General features: G+C 42.3%; 1 protein-coding gene across 1 annotated transcript; it reads left to right on the top strand.

Annotated features, from left to right (window-relative positions):
* Positions 1–319: 319 nt before the first annotated feature.
* On the top strand, positions 320–16,784 carry LOC311222576 (MARVEL domain-containing protein 3-like). Its single transcript, XM_084306943.1, has 3 exons — positions 320–453; positions 3,723–3,892; positions 15,628–16,784. Exons 1-3 carry the CDS (start codon positions 338–340, stop codon positions 16,332–16,334), a joined length of 993 nt encoding a protein of 330 aa, XP_084163069.1. The 5' UTR covers positions 320–337; the 3' UTR covers positions 16,335–16,784.
* Positions 16,785–18,077: the final 1,293 nt, after the last annotated feature.

Below are 18,077 nucleotides of genomic sequence, written 5' to 3'. Positions count from 1 at the left end.
CGTGCCTTGTCCTTGCAGCAGAGACATAAGGGTATGAGCAAACCTAATCACCTCAGTGCAAAAACTGTTGAGTATAGAAAAAACACGACTACTTGATCAATAGGGAAATGCAGAGAAAAACATCCTTCTTTACTGAACTTAATTGACGTGCGGTTTAAAGGATTTTACTTCCTTCACTTCTTAAGGAAGTCTCTACCAAGCCTTGAACCAGCATGAAATGGACGTGTTCTGTAAGTGCTGGTCAATGAATAACTGAGTAGAGCTATAAAATGAAACAGTTTCATTTTTCTGGTGCAGGAAGTTATTTCAGAAAGAAAAACAATACATGTAAGACAAGATGCCTCATGATGGGAGACGATACCAAGAAAAGCAGCGCAGGCACCACGAGGATCATGGATCCGACAGGTATGAGGAAGAGAGAAGAACAAGAAAGCAATACCCATACAATGGAAGGTAGGTTTGACCACCTTAAAGGAACATATCACAGCAGGTCTACGGTGCCTGCCCTCTTTTTTGCTTTTAAAAACATTCATATTAGGGTAGTAAAGAAAGCATTTACTCAGCCTTGAAATCACGAAGCATGAGCATGCTGCTTTAAGAATCAGGAAACTATTTTACTCTGAAATTTTAAGCAATTTTTAATTTTTTATTGAGCTCCAGGGTAACAGCATCCTAAGAGGAGGTAGAAAGAGAGGCTTTGTGACACAGGCAGAGCTGTGATTTTCATAGGGTTATCTGGATAAAGCTGGGTCACAAGCAGTTGAAGTGTGGCCACGGGTCTTTGTACAGGTGGTTAAGAAGTTGGTCAGCAGGCAAGAGCAAGTGAAGGCTTGCTAAATACACAGTGTTTAATACAGAACATCACTTGACTGAGACCAGCACAAGCACTTAACCGAATTCTTAGGCTGGTCTAGCTCGGCTATGAACAAGTTCATACTAATCCAAAACAAAATTGATGTAAGTAGTTGCAGTCAATAAATGAGTACTTATTTAAGTGCCCCAGGCGGTTCATGGCACTCGATAGCGGGTCAGCCAACTATCAGTACGATAAACAAACTAATAGAAGGGTTGGAGTGGCAAATAAACTCTCAGGATATTATACTCTTCCTTTCAGCCTGGCTAGCCTACAGCATATTAGAACTTAGCTTAGACGGTTTTTCTTTGAGGGCATGCCAGTGGTTGCTTTGTTGGAGAGAGGTCTGCAGCTGTAAACACCAGCAGCAAATCAGCCAGGGCAGTAAGGTGTTCCTCACATCCGCTTAGCCTCTGGGGGCCTATTTGTAAGGTGAGGCAATTTAAGAAAAAAGTCAAGGAGCGGGGAGGAGATAAATGTAACAAAGATTCTTGAAAAGCTCTAATGCTGAAGTCCTCCCCAACAATACACATTAGCAAGAAAAACAGGATGAGAATAAAAGCAGTAGTGAAATGCACTGTGTGGACTAGAAAGAGTACTTTCAGCTAAATATAAAAAAAAATTGGATGATAATCCTGTTGTATGACGAAAACTAGCTAACGTGCTATGAAAATTATGAGAGAAATGGGAACAAAAATCAGCCTAGAGTGTCATCCTCAGAGGCTGTATGATTGTCCTAAGTAAAAGCAAAGATCACGAGGGAATATAGTTAAATTATCTTCAACATGTTAGAAGGAGAGCAGCATTTGCCGGGAATATATTAATTAACCCCACTGTGGGGAAAAAAGAAAGGTGTTAGGGGTGTCACATACGGCATCACTGAAGCAACATCTCTGGACTTTTGTTTTTGCCATTACAATTAAATTACTGGATGCAGACTGAAAATTGGTGGAAGGATCGTAAAGGCCAACAGACCTTCACTGTATACAGCATGGAGTAGAGAAAGGGAAGCTGCAGATACAGATCTATAACAGCCACAGAGATCATTCTTAGAGTCAAGCCAAGACTCTGGCGGCGACCAGTCTTCACTGCAACTAATCAAAAAACTTGTGCATTAATCGTTTTGATGGAGTTTGGTATACTGTAACAACATTTCTCCTGTATACCTCTCAAGAACAACTGATTTTGAAAGAAAATTACAGTACGTTGGTGAAGTCTTAGGGTCATTGACCAAAAGACCTCCAGATACCATAACTGAAGAGATGGGAAGAGTTTTGTAGGAGCTGTAATTTGGGTGCCTAATGCACTCCCTTACGAGCCAAGACTTTCTAGCGACAGTATTTCTCTTTCACAGTGCATTTCTGTCTGAAACTCCTGTAGCACGCTTCCTCTCGTTGCCGAGAAGAAAGAGTTGCATTACCCTGAACTGGAAAGTCCTGGAGGGAATCAGGAGCAAAGGTGGCCAGAAGAGGCCCATTATGAGGAAGAAAAAAAAACATCTAGAAGAATTTTTTTTTTCCAATTGTACTCAGTTACTGAACATTAGGGGAGCTGTTTTTTTATTTTTATTTTTTGTTTTGTTTTTTTGGCATGTAGCAAGATACAATAGAGAGAAGCAGCTGCATCAGAAGTACCAAAGGGATTGCTTTCAAGTTAACTGGAAGTCTTATAAATCACACAGCTTATTTAATTTATGTGACACAGCTGCGCAGGATGCTTTGGTGGTTGCACAAGACACAGGACAAAGGTCAGAAAAATCAGGATTGTTTCAGCCAAATAGAGCTGTTGGCAGCTGCACACGGAGATGTTAGCATTGGTCTTGTTACTGAAGGTCTTAATTAAAATGTAAGATTACAAAGAGCATGATTTAATGTGGATGAATGTGATAATATTTTTGTAAGTTGAATCTGGAATTGGATGAAGATAATCCCAAGTGCTGTGATACTAGGAAACAAAACTACAGTTGAAAATACTGATATGTGGATAAGAAGTTCAAGATAATAATTGAATAGGAAGACATAAAAACAGTAATGTGGAATGAGACTTAAAATACCCTGTAATAACAACATCATCCAGCTGTACCTTGAAAAAGGCAAGTTCCAATTCTCCTTCAAATGAGGGGGAACATTGAGATTAGACCAAGCATTTACAAAGTGATTTACAGCCACTGTTTCTTTTAACCTGAGTGTTAACTCAGTTTTAAAAAAGCAAATTGCACTTTTCATACAGAATAATCTAAATCCCACCAACCTTAAACATCATCAGTCTTGATTTGCGGAGCTGTATGTCATTGCAGCAAGCCAGACAATTCCAATTTGAAGTATACAAATAGAGATGCTAAGCTGAGATCCATGAAATTCATTTATTTTGGCTGTTTTTAGATTCTTCTTCACCTGTCATTAGGGAGTTCAGAAAAGAGGGAAAGACATAAACAGGCTAATGTTTTTCCCCAGTTTGAACACCTTCATCTGCTTTTTTAAATTTGAAAATAATTTTAATTTTTATTCTTTGGACTAGCTAAAAATGTTTTTCATGGAAAAATATCTGTTAACTTCATTTTTAAGGGGACAGGAACTCTCCCCTCACACCCTTCTTGCTGCCTTTTGTGAGTAACCCAACCAAGTCAGCCAGTGAGTACAGATCTTTCCAAAATAACAACGCATGATCAAGTGCAAATATCCTTGTGAACATGGATTTATGCAAGTATTTGGGGTATTTGCTTTCAAAAGACACAAGCAAAAAAGATCAGAGCCTTATGAAACAAGTCAGCTGGTTCCACTAACAGGAGCTTCTTCCAGTTTTTAACGTTTTCACGTTCACAAGAAAGCGTGATCTAATTACTGTACGTTACCTGTTTACTCCACCGTAGGTCAACAAGAGATATCCGAGGTGGCCAGCACTCAAGGGCTTCCACTGTTTGCTCAGACTCATACTCTAAAGCTTCCGGAGCATCACAGGAATATTTTGGCCCACCACCTCAGTATTATCCTCCCAAGGAGACCTTCTCAATGAAGTGTTCAAAGGTATGCACAACAAGAGGTACGTGAGGTTCTTACTACCTGCCGTCTACTCCTCTCCTTCCAAGGGCTGGTCTTGGTTTTGATTTCTGTGTTCAGAAGCACAACAGTGTAAAGCTGAGGGGAATACATAAAATTCTAGGTTAAAATTAATGAATGACGTAACTGCAGGTTAGTAACTAGTTTTAGGTATGGAAAAGCAAGATTTACAGAGGTACTTTGCATCCAGAGCACCAGCATGGGTCATGTGCATAATTGCCAGTTTGTGCAACAAGAGTTAAGCTTTGGGATTTAGGAATAAAATAGATACTTGCATCCTTAGGCAATTTAAGTATGACTAATGAAGCATCAAAGCTGCAGCATTCTGACACATTCTTCTCACTTTTTATCAGCTCTGTATGTAATCCAGTCATCACTGATGCATCTTTATAAAGTCACATAGCATGACACAGAACCATTCTACGGACATGAATCCAACAAAACAGCTCTTTAGAAATACAAGTGTGTTTTTTTTTTCATACCTAGAAAGTGGCTACAACAAACAGAGAAGCAATCATGAATGTGGGAGGAAATCAGCCTAACTCTTAAGTTAAACTCATTCCCGTAAACTGGAAAAAAAAGTAGCTAAAATACCCACTGCTCCTTTAAAGTTTTCCCTCTTCAGGACAGAGAGCGTTCTCACTTTGTTTTTAAGAAAGACCCACTGCAGTCTAAGTTGAAACATGCAGTTAGTGGAGAAGACTGAAAGGCTTTTTAGATACTAAAGAGACAAAAGAAGAGTTCAGTTGTTGCAAGGAAATGAAAACACATAATACAAGATTATTTCTTTGTTCCATGAAGGGAAGTTAAATAACACACTAGATTTACTCTCGATATTTCTCTCTGTGTGAACAATTTTAAGAGTGAGCTATTTTCTCGTAAATATGTTGTAATTGTTTATTTTTATGCAGCTTTTTTTTTTTTTTTCAAGGAGTTTTTACTCCAGCAGTTAGCATATTTACTGACACTGACCCGTAATTATTTTATTCCTGATAAGATTGTATTGGCAGTTCTACCTGCAGCAATGCTGGATTGTTTTAACTTGTCTGAAAAACCTTAGAAGACTCCGTGTGCTATTTTTTCACAGGTTTAGAAAAATGAAATGTCCCGTTATTTTTAGTTTCCAGTTTCACTGGTTGTTTAGACTTATGGATAGCTTAATGGGACTTGGGCTTTTTTCCCCCCCATTTGCTTCTCATTATTTCAGTGCATTAAACATCATTAACATTTTCAAAATGTCCTAGATTTGCATGCATCAGTTGATGATGATGATTTCAATCCCACCATCCCCCAGCTATTGCTCAGTATTTCCCAAAAAATTTAGTGTCTGAGCTTGCAGTGGAAGAGGGAAAAGAGATCATCTAGAAAATAAACCATTTCGTTAATGGTTTTATTTCAATAAATGAAATTTGAGGTTGATAAGATCATGAGAATTTTACCACCCCGTTTAATTTTTGAAAGTACCAAGATTTAGCGGAATTTCCTAGAGTGGTTTTGCAGAATTTTGTATTTCCTTCAGTCAGATAGCAAACATTACAAATGAAAAACGACATGAACTGTAGAATACAAAGTCAGTACATGTGAGGTACAACTTCTTACAGCATTGAAAGTTCCTGGAAATGCTTCTTAACTATCTCTCTTGTGCCAATGTTTTATCAGCACTCTGATGAAATCCCCCTTCCCGATTGCCTTAATTCCAAAATAAATGAGTAGTATCAAGTGAGGCTGAGAAATCAGGTGATCTAGCACAGTCTTTTCCAGCGAAATGTGAATTCTCCGAGCACGCATCTCTCTACTTTCACTAAATCTATCTTTTCCTTTTTCCCAGCAACTCTACTTAAGTTTTCAGTGCATGTTGATGAGTTTGTCATACCAGCGAGAAATTCTAAACAGCCAGAGCTCTGTCAAGTATTTGCTTCACCTAAATACTGCCCTCTTTATCCATGCTTTTCACCAGCAATATCCCAAAAAGCTAAAGTCAAGTTTCATAAATAGGCTGATTTTTTTCACAGGGATCCTTCTAACACTTGAACTGCAAGCAGCAGCAAAAAAAAATACATTGTTCTCCTATCTTTTATTATTCTCTCCTTCTGTCAATAACCCCCACACACTTTTTTTTCTTGTTTCCCTTTAACTGCTGTGTGAAAATAAACCCAACATGAATATAATGGAAGGAACAACTGCCAACTGATACTAAACTCGTGCGCCATTAGGAACATTTGATACTATCTAAGAAACTTCATACCATTCTGCTCTCCTTTTTTAATCCTTTCATCCTGAAAACAGAAGGAAAAGATCTGCTAAAAAATTCCGTGAGCAAGACCTCTTCAAAGCTGTTCAGGTCGATACCACATGGGTAGCAGTACTGGGTCGTATAAAGAAGGCATCTACTTACACGTCCTCTCAAACAATATACTAGAGTGCAAATTTAGGAGAAATGCAAGGATTTGGACCAGGAGAGAGCGAGTTGTTCTATGGAATAGGAACCATTTTGTGAACTGGGTAACTTCTCACTTCAGTTGTGTGGCAGCACAGAACAAAGATTTCTCCCTTAATTCCATCTTCTTGAAAGCCAGTCATTTCCTCTTTATTTTCTTTTAACAGCTACTAATCCGTGAGAGGATCTTCCCTTTTATCTCACAGGAGCTGGTGTCCTTTAAGAGCTGTTAACTAGAAGCTTCATCATAAACATCTTTTGAAAAATAAGATGTAGTACCACTTGGTTTGCCTTTCTTCATATATCTGGTGATTCTTTCAAACACCTGCCCCTCTACAGAACTTTTGACTCTTCTTTGCTATGCTAGCTTTATTTCTAGCTACCATGTGCTTTATTTCATAGGGTAAGTCACACTTTTGGATCTGCAGATTGTAGGTTCAAAAGACAATAGACAGAGAAGTTTGCCACCTTCTGTTTCTGTAGTACACAACAGCTTATAGAATGGTGTCAAGCTGTCTAGGTATTCTTTATAATTACATAGGAATTGGAAATAAACTTCTGATAAAGACAAACCTATCATCAGCTAAGGAACTAACGCTTGGAATAACCATTTTCAACAGCTACGACAACACATGTTGAAAATTACAGAGTTTTTGGCCTGGGGGTACTTAGAGCTGAAGTTATTTTAGGCGATCACATTGAACTTGCTTTCTCAGTAAGCCCAGATAAGATTTCTATAGTTCTATGAAAATTAAGTTAGCAATCATATTTGCTTTGCTTAGAAGGAACAAGAGAAGTTGTTCAAGGCTGGCTGCCACGCTTGTTCCTTCACCTTAGAGAGAACAAAATCTGAGCCAAAACCAAGAACGAATTGCTGATCTGAAATTGGTCACTGATACTTGGTCACTTGACCTCAAAAACTTCTTGTTATGATTTCATTATGTATATTGGTGTGAAAGAGGTGGAGCAATGCAATTGCAGGGTAATGTTTTCTTTAGTTTTGCTTAAATGGTGAAGGTAAACAAGGTTTCTACCATCATCTTTGGTCAGTATCTGACTGAGAAAACGCCTGCATTTTAGCCTTGAATCAAATTGTACCATGTTAGTCATAACTTGAGTGCTAACTTTTTTTTTTTTAGTACTTCAACCCATGTGGCATTTAAGGGAGACAGCATTTAAAATGGATAGAAAAAAGTTTGTGATGGAACAAATATAATCAAATCCCTATTCTTTCCTGCCATGATTACAGCTTAAAGAGACGCCACGAACAGTATCAGATTTCTTAAGCATGTTGTAGGCGCTTCCAAACAATCATGTCTTTAGCTTACATTCTAACGTCCACAATCATTAAAGCCAACTTCCTCTCAGAAGAAGACAGCATTATGATTTGTAACAACAGAAAAAAGTCTATGACTTCAAACTTAGCCGGGAGGAAATATCAAACTAAATTTATTTGAAGGAGGAAATCGAATTAGGGAATAACAATGACTTTCTCCAAGTTATACTCATGCATTAACAAGCCAGCATTAATTCAAATGTAAACATCTATAAGCTGTTGTTTTCACAAAGCACAGTCTAAGTTCTTCCTGTAGCTACACATGCTGGCAAATACTCGTAGAGTGGAAAAAATAACAAGGTGAAAAGTCACCCTAAGCAGAAGGATCATGCTAGTAGACACTCAGTTAATTTCAACATGTTTCTGTTACAAGAACAGAGCACCAAGTTCCCCTATAGTCTCACTTGTAATTAGGTAGCATGCCCCTTCTTACAAAATATAGTTAAATACAGTGTGAACAACAGCTGAAATTTGCCATCAAGTTTTTAATCCTGGAATTGTAAAGACAGAGGGCGTTAATAGTGTGAATTGGATGGAGCTAAGCAAGTGAAGATAGTCCAGGTGATTGGAAATGCTTAATTAATATTGCACATGAGCAAGATACAGTGCACAGCAGAGCTGCAGGTAACCTTCCTGTTCTGAAGAGTATTTAATTTCGAGGTAAGCTTGGTTTTGCCACAAAATACAAATAACCACGAGCAGTTAGCTCTATAAATCCGTGAAGGGGAGCTCCAGTCGTTGCAGATAACATCTTCTACCTTTAACAAACTGTTGCCCTGTCATGATATGCGACTTCCCTCTGCCCACGTTTTTACATCAATTGTTTTCACCCACCTTTTGGGATTGTGCTAACGGGTGCGTTATTGTTTTTAGAGAGGGAAGAACTGCAACTGAGAAGATGGAACTAAGGTAGCAGGGAAAGAAAGCAGGCAAAGCTGGCATTAGCTGTTCAAAATATGTTAGACTCTGCTCCATGGTTCCCTACTGGGAAATCTTAGTTAAGTCTGCACTCTCCCAGTGTAAAATAAGAGTGGTACCATCTTTCTTGCAAGGTCACTGGGTTTGTCTGCCTCTCATCTGACCCAAATTCTAGCAACCAAGAAAAACTGTTGTCTTCAGAAAGCGTCTCTCCAAGCTGATCGATACAGCAGAGCAACTATATTGAACAGTAGCTGTATTTCGTGAGCACAGGATCACAGCTCACTTCAAGGAGAGAAATACACCCAGGCAGGAATGCTGCTCGCCAGGTATGACAACCCACAAGTTGTGAAGGGAATGAGAAGCTCCGGTTCACAGGCTCCTCCAACCTGCCCTACCTTCAGCCAGATTATGGTTACTTAAGGAGCGATAACACCCCAATCTTTATTTTATACCTTCTGAAGGCGGCTCAGTTTCAGCTTAAATGAAAGGAGTGGCTACAGAAAGTTGGCATAAGAAACGAGCATTTCATTGTTTTCTGGGCTTTAAAAAAAAAAGGCATAAAAACCCTGCAGGTTAGTTTCGATACCAAGATTTTGTTTACTACCTGACCGAACTACGGGTACGTTAGGAAGAAAATAAATGCCATTTTCTGAAATGCAGAACATGAGCTGATTGTGCAGAGACCTACCAGGGACACAAAACATCTAAGGCTTTTTACAGCTATTGTATTTAAATCAGTATTAGTAAGTGCTGGAGTTTAATGCAAGACCTTCTGCTTCCCACCTTTTCCAAAACTATAGAAGGTGACTCATGCTGGGTTAACAGGAGAGAAGTTAAAACCATGCTTAGAACTGATGCTTTGAGGAACTGCTGGGACAAAAGCTGTTGTTCCCAGGCAGGGAAAAAACACTGAAACTGTGCCTCAGTTGCAAGTAAATCAGTGTCATGCGGCGGTGGGAAACTCTGTGGGGACGGAGGCTGCTGAAGTAGTTCTGCAAATCAAGTCTGTGAAAATTGGATAGAGCAGGTGGGACAATAGTTCTTCAAGTGAAGACAATACACATTAAAAACAGGGCAGTCGTTTGAATTTGAGCATTAATTATTAACATAAGGCTTGTGTGAATCATTAAAAATAAGGCTGATCATCCTTTGGGATTTCCTAGCAGAGTGATTGTCTTTAGTAAAGAGGGACAACTCATTAAAAGGCAGTGGTAGTGCTTCTTTCTAGAGCACATGAATAATTTAATTTTCCCTGTTTGTAACTATTGTGTTCTGAGTTTTGTTTCGGTTTGTTTTTTAATCCTCTGAATGTTACCCTATTAGGGAGATTTTAACATAACTCACTGAAAGTTAAATCTGACCACTGACTAAAGAACACGGAGAGCTACAGAAATAGCGGTGGTGTGGGGGCTTGGGGAAGGTTTGCTTATTTCTGGCAAAGCTGTGCATTGCCCTGAACTTGCATTAATGAAGTTGGTCTACTTCTCGTTACTCATTTCAGTAAGAGTAAGTCTACATGGGGGAAAGAATACCGTTAGCAAGATACTGTAATACTTTGCATCCAGATTTAACATTTTTGATCTGTCGCGACTGTTTTCTCCTTTTCATTTCCCTTCTTTAGGTCTCCTCCGTTGTTTTGCTTCCTCCTCTCTTCTGTCACGTTTTTGTGCCCTTCCAAAAGGGGAACAAAATTCCTTTTCCTTTGACATTTTCTCTCCTTCCCACCCATTGTATTTCTCCTGCCACCGACTCAGTTTAGCCCAGAGGTGACCAAAGCTGCACACTGAGCTGTGTCCTTGCTCTCTGTGGAACGCAAAACCTGCACTGCCGAGAGAAGTTCAGCATATGAGATCCTTTTCAGGACTGTCTCCAGCTTTTGTAAGTTGCTATATATGGTCAAAATACTTGCCTGCTCCTTTGGAGGGGGGAAAAAAAAATAAAAAAACATTAGCTCTGAAAAGCAGAAAGCTCCCCAAACTGGAAGACGAGACAAGTTTTAGTGAGAAAGGCTGGGAGAATTATTGTTACTGCATGTGTTGTAGCCACTGACTGTCTTCCCTTCTCCTCGAGCGACCCCTAATGGGACGTGACACAGGCACCACTTACCTGTGCGGGTTCGCGTGTGTTTTTTCCTTGTGCTGCCTGCTCTGGCACATGCACCATGGCACTAGGGGCGAGGTGTCTCAGAGGGACAGACGGACAGCCCTGGGACCGCCGATCCCAATGGCACATGGCCTGCGAGGGGAGCAGAGGGAGAGAGTGAGCCAGCAGCCATGCAGAGAGGGAGGAACATAAAGCATCTTCGGGATGTTAAATCAACAGGAAGGCATGATACCAGAAGAGTCAGGAGGAGGAGCCCACGTGCGGTCAACAGAGGGAAAAAAAGTGACTGCTGTGCCAAGGCGCAGTGGAGGGAGACGCTGTGAAGGCCTCGTCTATTAGTCAGGCCCTCACGGGGTCAGAGGGAGTTCAAGAGGAACAGCCAGATCTGCCTGTCCTACAGATGGGATTTTGTCAGCTGTGGAAACAGAGGAACAAACAGGAATTGACCGTGTTACTTTGTGGACGCATGTACGTACCCATGCTGATCGTGGTGCCTGCATGTTGCCACGGTGCCTGGTGAAAAAGACTTGGCAGCTTCCAACACATGAGACTTGAACACGCCGTGGGTTTGCTGGGTACCACACAGTCACACAGTGTCTTTTTGTGGGACAACACATGCAGATTTAACAGCTCGCCTCACCTGAAAAGGAGAGCTTCTGATCCTCCCCTGGTCCTGGCTGTGTTACTTCCCCTGCTAAACTCGTGCCAAGCACAGTTGCTCATCAGATGCTCCGTGAGTCACTTCAAGTTGCTAAAGTTGCAGGAAAAAACAGCAGCACACAAGAAAAGAGTTGAATTGCTTCCTGCTCTTTTAATGTCTTAAAACAGCCCTTGGAAGGGCCTGATACTAGGCCAGAGTTGTTACAGGGCCAGGGAAGAACACGATGACTGGGTAGGACCTGTTAGAGCAAGGTCAGCTGCCTGTGGCTCTGCACCCTTCCAGGCTGCCTGCTTGCTTTGCTGCATGTTTGAGCCCACCCTTTGATATAAAACAAAGCTATTGATCACTACATTGATGCCACGGCAATGGCAAAGCATGCACTTCTCATGGAAGGGAGAGAAAAACAGATAGATAAATAGTATAAGTTGAAAGATTGCATTTTGTGGAAGTCACTGTGTTTGTTTCAGCAGGTAGCTTACACAGCAAAGTTACAAAGCAAGTGCAGTAAATTGAAGGTATCATCCATTGCAGATTTGGGTTTTATAGAATGAGTGAAGCAATCCTCTGGAAAGCTCCTGGCAGCATCCACAGCCTTCTGGATTGCATCAGCTCTTCCCACCTTTAGTGTTGAAAAGCAGTGCAGAAAGGTATGGGAAGGGAAATGGAAATCGAGGAACCCAGACTTCAGTCTCATTACTCAATACGGAGAGAGCTCATTCCCAAAGCCAGCTATTTGCTTTGCTAATTCTGATATAAATCAGTAACATTTTAGGTTGATCCCAAGATTTTGACCTTGAGAAAGGAAGAGGAAAAAAAAAAAAAAAAAAGAAAAAATAGATCAGCAGCTGCCACTTTGGAAAAGTTTTTGGCAACGTGGTTTCTACAGCTGTAACTAAGATGACTTTGCTAACCAGCCTGTGAAAGTAGGAATGGCAACGTAGACTCAGAAGTGTGGATGTGAACTCGGTCCTTTTTGCCTGCAGAATAATGCTTTACATAGATCACTGCTACAATGTGTTAATTGGCATACCTTGACAGACTTAATACTCAAAATTGAACTGTCCAACTCCTTATTTCTCGAGTCTGTCTGTCCTGTTTATACTAGTACAATAGATTGGGTATCAGCTTTTAACTGTAACAGATTACAGGTGAACGTCATATGAAGTTTTTAGGGTGCCTGGACATATGCCTTGAACATAGCAGGGCTTAATATTTCCTTCAAAATCCCAAAGATTGTACAATTGGACTACCCATTAATTGCCTACTGCTTTCACAAACCCTGCTGGCTGTCATCGGAGACCTTACATTCACAGCTTTGTTCTACACAGTGTTCATCATTTTATGATTTTCTTTAATATCAGAGTTTGTTTGTTTTAAAGTCAACCCAGACATTGCAAATAACTGATGGAGTAGCTGCTAATGAACCTCTCTCCATCGCTTAGTCACTCCAATCAATTCTACAGCAGGCATGTGTGAGAACACCACAGGTACATAGAAAACCTGTCCAACCTGAATGCTGTGCCAAAATAAATTTTCCAGGCATGCCATTAAAGCATCTACTGCTGCACTTTAAAAATGCAGTAGCCCACGCTGATTATGTTTCTCCTCCCATCACATCACGCCAGTCCTACTGTAGTACCAGCAGTCGGCTCAGTAAAGTCAAGGCTTTGTGTGAGTACACAGGAAATTTTCGAGCAATGCCACTGAGGATTGGGGTCAGTTGTTTTTATGCTGTTACAAACGTGGAGCAGCAGGTGAAACAGGAAGAGTCCTATACTAAAATTACTCTTCAAAAATATTTTGAGCAGTCCTAGTTAAAGCAGTGACTCAGTACCCATTAAAAACTTCAAGTCTCTTTGCCTTCATTGTTTGAATTTGGCACAAGGAGGCCCAAATCCTGTGTCATTGACCGAGATTTAAATTTCTCTTTACATACAGCTTCACAAATGCTTCCTTAGATGACGAAGCCTCATGAACACATTTAGTTAACAGCATGATTATTGCCGTGCTTCACAGAAATGGTTGTGTGGAGGAAGAGTCAAGGAAAAGTCAAGGAAAAGGCAGGTTTTCATGCAGAAATGGGCATCATCTCTGAAGAAAACATGCATAGAAGTGCTTGCTTATTTCTTCCTCAGCGATAACACTGTCTTCTCTGCCTGCTCTTCCTATTCATGTTAGGATATGAAATGTGTGTACACATCACAGAATCACAGAATTTCTAGGTTGGAAGAGACCTCAAGGTCATCGAGTCCAACCTCCAACCTAACGCTAACAGCCCTCCACTAAACCATATCCCTAAGCTCTACATCTAAACGTCTTTTGAAGACTTCCAGGGATGGTGACTCCACCACTTCCCTGGGCAGCCTGTTCCAATGTCTAACAACCCTTTCAGTAAAGAAGTTCTTCCTAACATCTAACCTAAAACTCCCCTGGCTCAACTTAAGCCCATTCCCCCTCGTCCTGTCACCAGGCACGTGGGAGAACAGGCCAACCCCCACCTTGCTACAGCCTCCCTTGAGGTACCTATAGAGAGCGATAAGGTCACCCCTGAGCCTCCTCTTCTCCAGGCTGAACAAGCCCAGCTCCCTCAGCCGCTCCTCGTAGGACTTGTTCTCCAGGCCCCTCACCAGCTTCGTCGCCCTTCTCTGCACCCGCTCAACATGCACACATCCACAACCTGAAACATGCTGAGCCTCAGATACTCTGTTCCTGGGTATTACCACTGCTGTCATTGCTCCCCTGTGTGCTAATCAGATGGTTCACAGGGCTGTGATGTGAATGGGCTTCAGCACCTACCAACAGCTGTGTTAGAAGTGAGGGGACCAGTCTGGGGACAGGGGCACTCCTGAAGTAGCCAAAGGCCCTTGTCAAACCTTGTCAGAAGCACCTTCCAGTGAAAGCAAGCAGCAGCAGCAGGGTATTTGTTGTCTCAGCCCTCTGCGGAGGGACTAAGAAGGGGCTGAACAGGAACATCCAGTGATCCTTCATAGCAGCTGTTGCTGACTTTCTTCGTTTAGAAGCATCCGGCAACACAAGAGAGGATTTTTTTTCAAGCCCACGCAGCCTTGACAGCAATTGAGCCATTGCTCAAGACGAGAATGCCATGCTGGTCAGTGTTAGGAGCATAAAATTAACATCTGTATGCAAGCCAAGGATCCCACCCCGCTCTAAAGACAAATATAGGACCGCTGTGTGAAGCATCTTACATTCTTGGTTGTCAGACTACAGTGGGCTAAGCCGACTCACTATTCAGTGATTAATTTCAGGAGCAGAGGATGAACACACGTGGTACACTGGGCGTTTTCATTTCCCAAATAGGCAACTCTAGCTCTGCTACACTTCTGCATCAGTCACGTTTACTAATCTTAGCCTGACCCCTAGTGAGCTGTCACAGAATAATCAGATTTATCTAAGCCATGCTGCTCTTTCCTGACAGGCAGCTACTACAAAAAGAAGCCATTTATACACTTCTTTTATTTTTGCTTTAAAAAAAAAAATCTTGATTACCTTTATCAGTAGTATAACCTGAGAAGTCAGCTCAGAAATCATAAGGCTTTCTTCTGAAACCAGGCATGCATAAGAGAACACAAAGTGATATCAAATTTCCACTACTAACCCCAATATATAAGGCATTTTTGTCCCCGTCTCCCACTTTTCTAAACTATCAGGAACTGCTTCTTAATATTTATGAAGAGATTCTGTGAAAGAGAGTGGAAGTTGTGTCTGATTAGACAGTACATTAAAATTAACAAACTTAGGCACAAAATACGTAAGTTAAAGCAGTAAACACATTTTTTAAGGACCTAAATAACCGTACAGATTTTAAGCCATTAGAAGATTCTAGGTTTCTGTCAGCTTTCACCTCAGCATTTTGTTCATGCTGGATATTTCTTGTTCAGTGTTTATGCCAAGTACTTACAGGCCAAAATACTATCACCGTTCACTTTCCTTGGCAGTAACACAAGCACAGTAAAATTTTTATGGATTTTTCCCCTCCATCCCCATGGAGATCCATTTATCAAGCACACTGACAAATTTAAAAAAATAATAATAATTTGCCCAACTTCTGAAATGTACCCGTGAGAGCTCGCACTATTTTTTTTTTCTCATTATTACTTTTAAAGAAATACCCTTCTGCTGTTGTAGCCAAGAGGACTGTGTCTGTAATAGTGCTGTTTATGGTTTTGGTGTATTTTTATCGCCCCCAGTTTGCTCAGGACGTGATTTTGACATCTGTTCCCCTCTTTCTGCTCCTCGCAGGCATCCTGAAGTTTGTGGAAATCACGGTCAACCTCCTGGTGCTGATCTGCGTGGGCGCTGCCCAGGCCTCTGTCGCAGGCTTCACTTCCCTCGGCGGCTTGGGTCTCGGGTCCTTTAACCTGAACTCAGCCTACAGCCCCTTCGAGGGGACGGAGCTGCAGGAGGTGAGAGAGCTGGACATGCAGATCACCCAGATGCGAGCCCCCTGCGTCTACGGCGGGGTGGCCTTCAGCTTAGCAGCGGCAGCGCTTACGCTCGTCTTCCTTGTGGTGGGGGTGAAGCCCATCCACCGCCTCAAACCGGGGCTGCTCGTCGGTGAGTGCGCCTTCAACCTCCTGGCTGCTGCGAGCTACGTGGCCGCCGTCGGCCTCTACTTGCATTTTGTCAGCCAGGTGAACTCCACGGAGAGCTGCAAGAGGCGCGAGCGGCTGTACGCGCGCCGCGGCTATACCTCCATGAGCTGCGTGGTGCAGGGAGGCGACGCGGCCGTCGGCCTCTTCGGCGTTGCCGCTGCCTGCTTGTACCTGGCTAGCTTTGTGGTCTGCATCCTTGCTGTTCGAACTGTCCGGGCCTTCCGGAGCCACGCGGCCAAGGCTCAGTACAGCCCCAGCAGCAGCGATAGAGACAGAAGGAGGAGAAGCGACCACGCCGGCCACAAGGCCCCTGAGAGCTCCCGCAACGTCCAGGCTCTTGCCACGTTAGTCTGAAGTCAGCTCTGGGACTGTGCCAAAGAACAGGAGCTTCTGCAAGGGACGGGTGCTGGACTTTGCACGCCTAACAGGCAATGAGTCCAAAGTGCACTGTCCAACAAGGTACTGATGTACGTATCAAATCACCCAATGTAAAAATACTGCTGTAACGTGATGTAATAAAACGGATGCTGAGAGGAAATTCCAACAGGGCTGGACCACATGGTGATCGTACACTCCCTCAGAAACATTGCTGAGATAGCTGCAGCTTCAAAACCAGCACCTGGGTCCTGCTCCAGGTCTCTGCTGTTTTGATCTGAGCAGAGATCAGAACCTGAGAGGCAGCACATGTGTCAGCTATCAGTTTAATGAAGGTACCACTTGCTTCTGCAACCATCTCAGGAAGGTTTGACTGGCTGACCATGAGCAGAACCCAAGTCAGGAGCATGCTGGCTGCCACTGATTTTTCATGGGAATGCTGTAACAACAAAAAATACGTGCATCCTTCCAGTATCTAAACATGAAAAGCATGGGTGAGCAGCAGTAATTGTATGGCCCCAGGGTTGAGAAAATAAATTTAAGAGGAGATCTTGTAAGAGTCCTTTGTTTGAGACAGATGAAATAGGTCACTGGACTTCATAGAGGAGAGAATGAGGAGAAAAAGGCTATTAATGACATACCTCAGGTTTGTCATCTTGTGGGGAGGGAAGAGGCTATTTTGATTCTAGCTGTGGCCTTTCAGTTTTGTCAGCTCAGAATCGTTGCCCAGAGGAGGGAGGCTCTTTTGAACCACAACAGAGCTTGTTTGTTGCACACTTTATGTACGTATATATATACACACACACACAAACATAACTCAAAGGATTACGTTTGAGGTAGTATGAGCCTAACAAGAAAATGCGATTACAATAAGTATTTGGCATTGATGTAATACCAGAAACATATCTTTAATAATTTGAACATAAACAAGCTTCAGAGCAGTACTGTGCTTGTCAGGAGACACGAGTGAAAGCATTTTCAAAACTTGCTGTGACCCACATTAGCAATAGAGGCTTCAGTTTCTAGGTCTTTGCCCAGATCCAGGCCATCACTGGTAAGCTGTAAGGGGCTGGGCAGAGTGTTACAGGGATGTCTGGCACGCAGCTAGAGCCGCAGCCAACCTCTAGTGGCTCAGGATAATGTTAGGCATTGCCTCAAGCATCCTGTTGGTCCCAGTCGCGTTTGCTCAGCCCCTCACCCAGCTCCTTCCCCGCACTCCCCATGCTTCAAATCTCAGGACTCAGTGCTGCAAGTAGTCCAGCCCCGATGCCTCCTTTCAGACAGCAAGAGGTGGGAAGCGAGAAAGCTCCCTGGGACTCTTTCTGACTTCCAGGCCTCCTGCTTGACCAGGCTCAGAGTGCCCCAAGTTCCCAACCACACACATCCTCGCCTGAACCCTAATCCCAGCTGTGCTGTCACCTTAGCTGTGCATCTGCCTTTTCTCCCAGTCCTCCCTCCTGTATGTGCACAAACACGGAACGGTAGATTTCTTCATAAAGCAAAGCTGCTACTGTTTGATTTATTATTTTTTTTAACCTGACAAACATTATCCATCCAGCTTTCTGGCCAGAAGTAACAAACCCTTAGTAAAACTCATTTATCCAGGCCTACGGAAAACAAAAGTCCAAATGATTGGGCTTGCTGAACTCTTAAACAAATGAGAACCAACTTTTGATAGTTAACCTGATTAACAATGACTGTCAGCTCTGGCTGTACTCCCAC

Source organism: Netta rufina (genome assembly GCF_964035555.1).
Source record: "Netta rufina genome assembly, chromosome: 2".
Lineage (NCBI taxonomy): Eukaryota > Metazoa > Chordata > Aves > Anseriformes > Anatidae > Netta > Netta rufina.
Note: the sequence above shows the minus strand (reverse complement) of the source record. Positions and strands in the feature narration are given on the sequence as shown.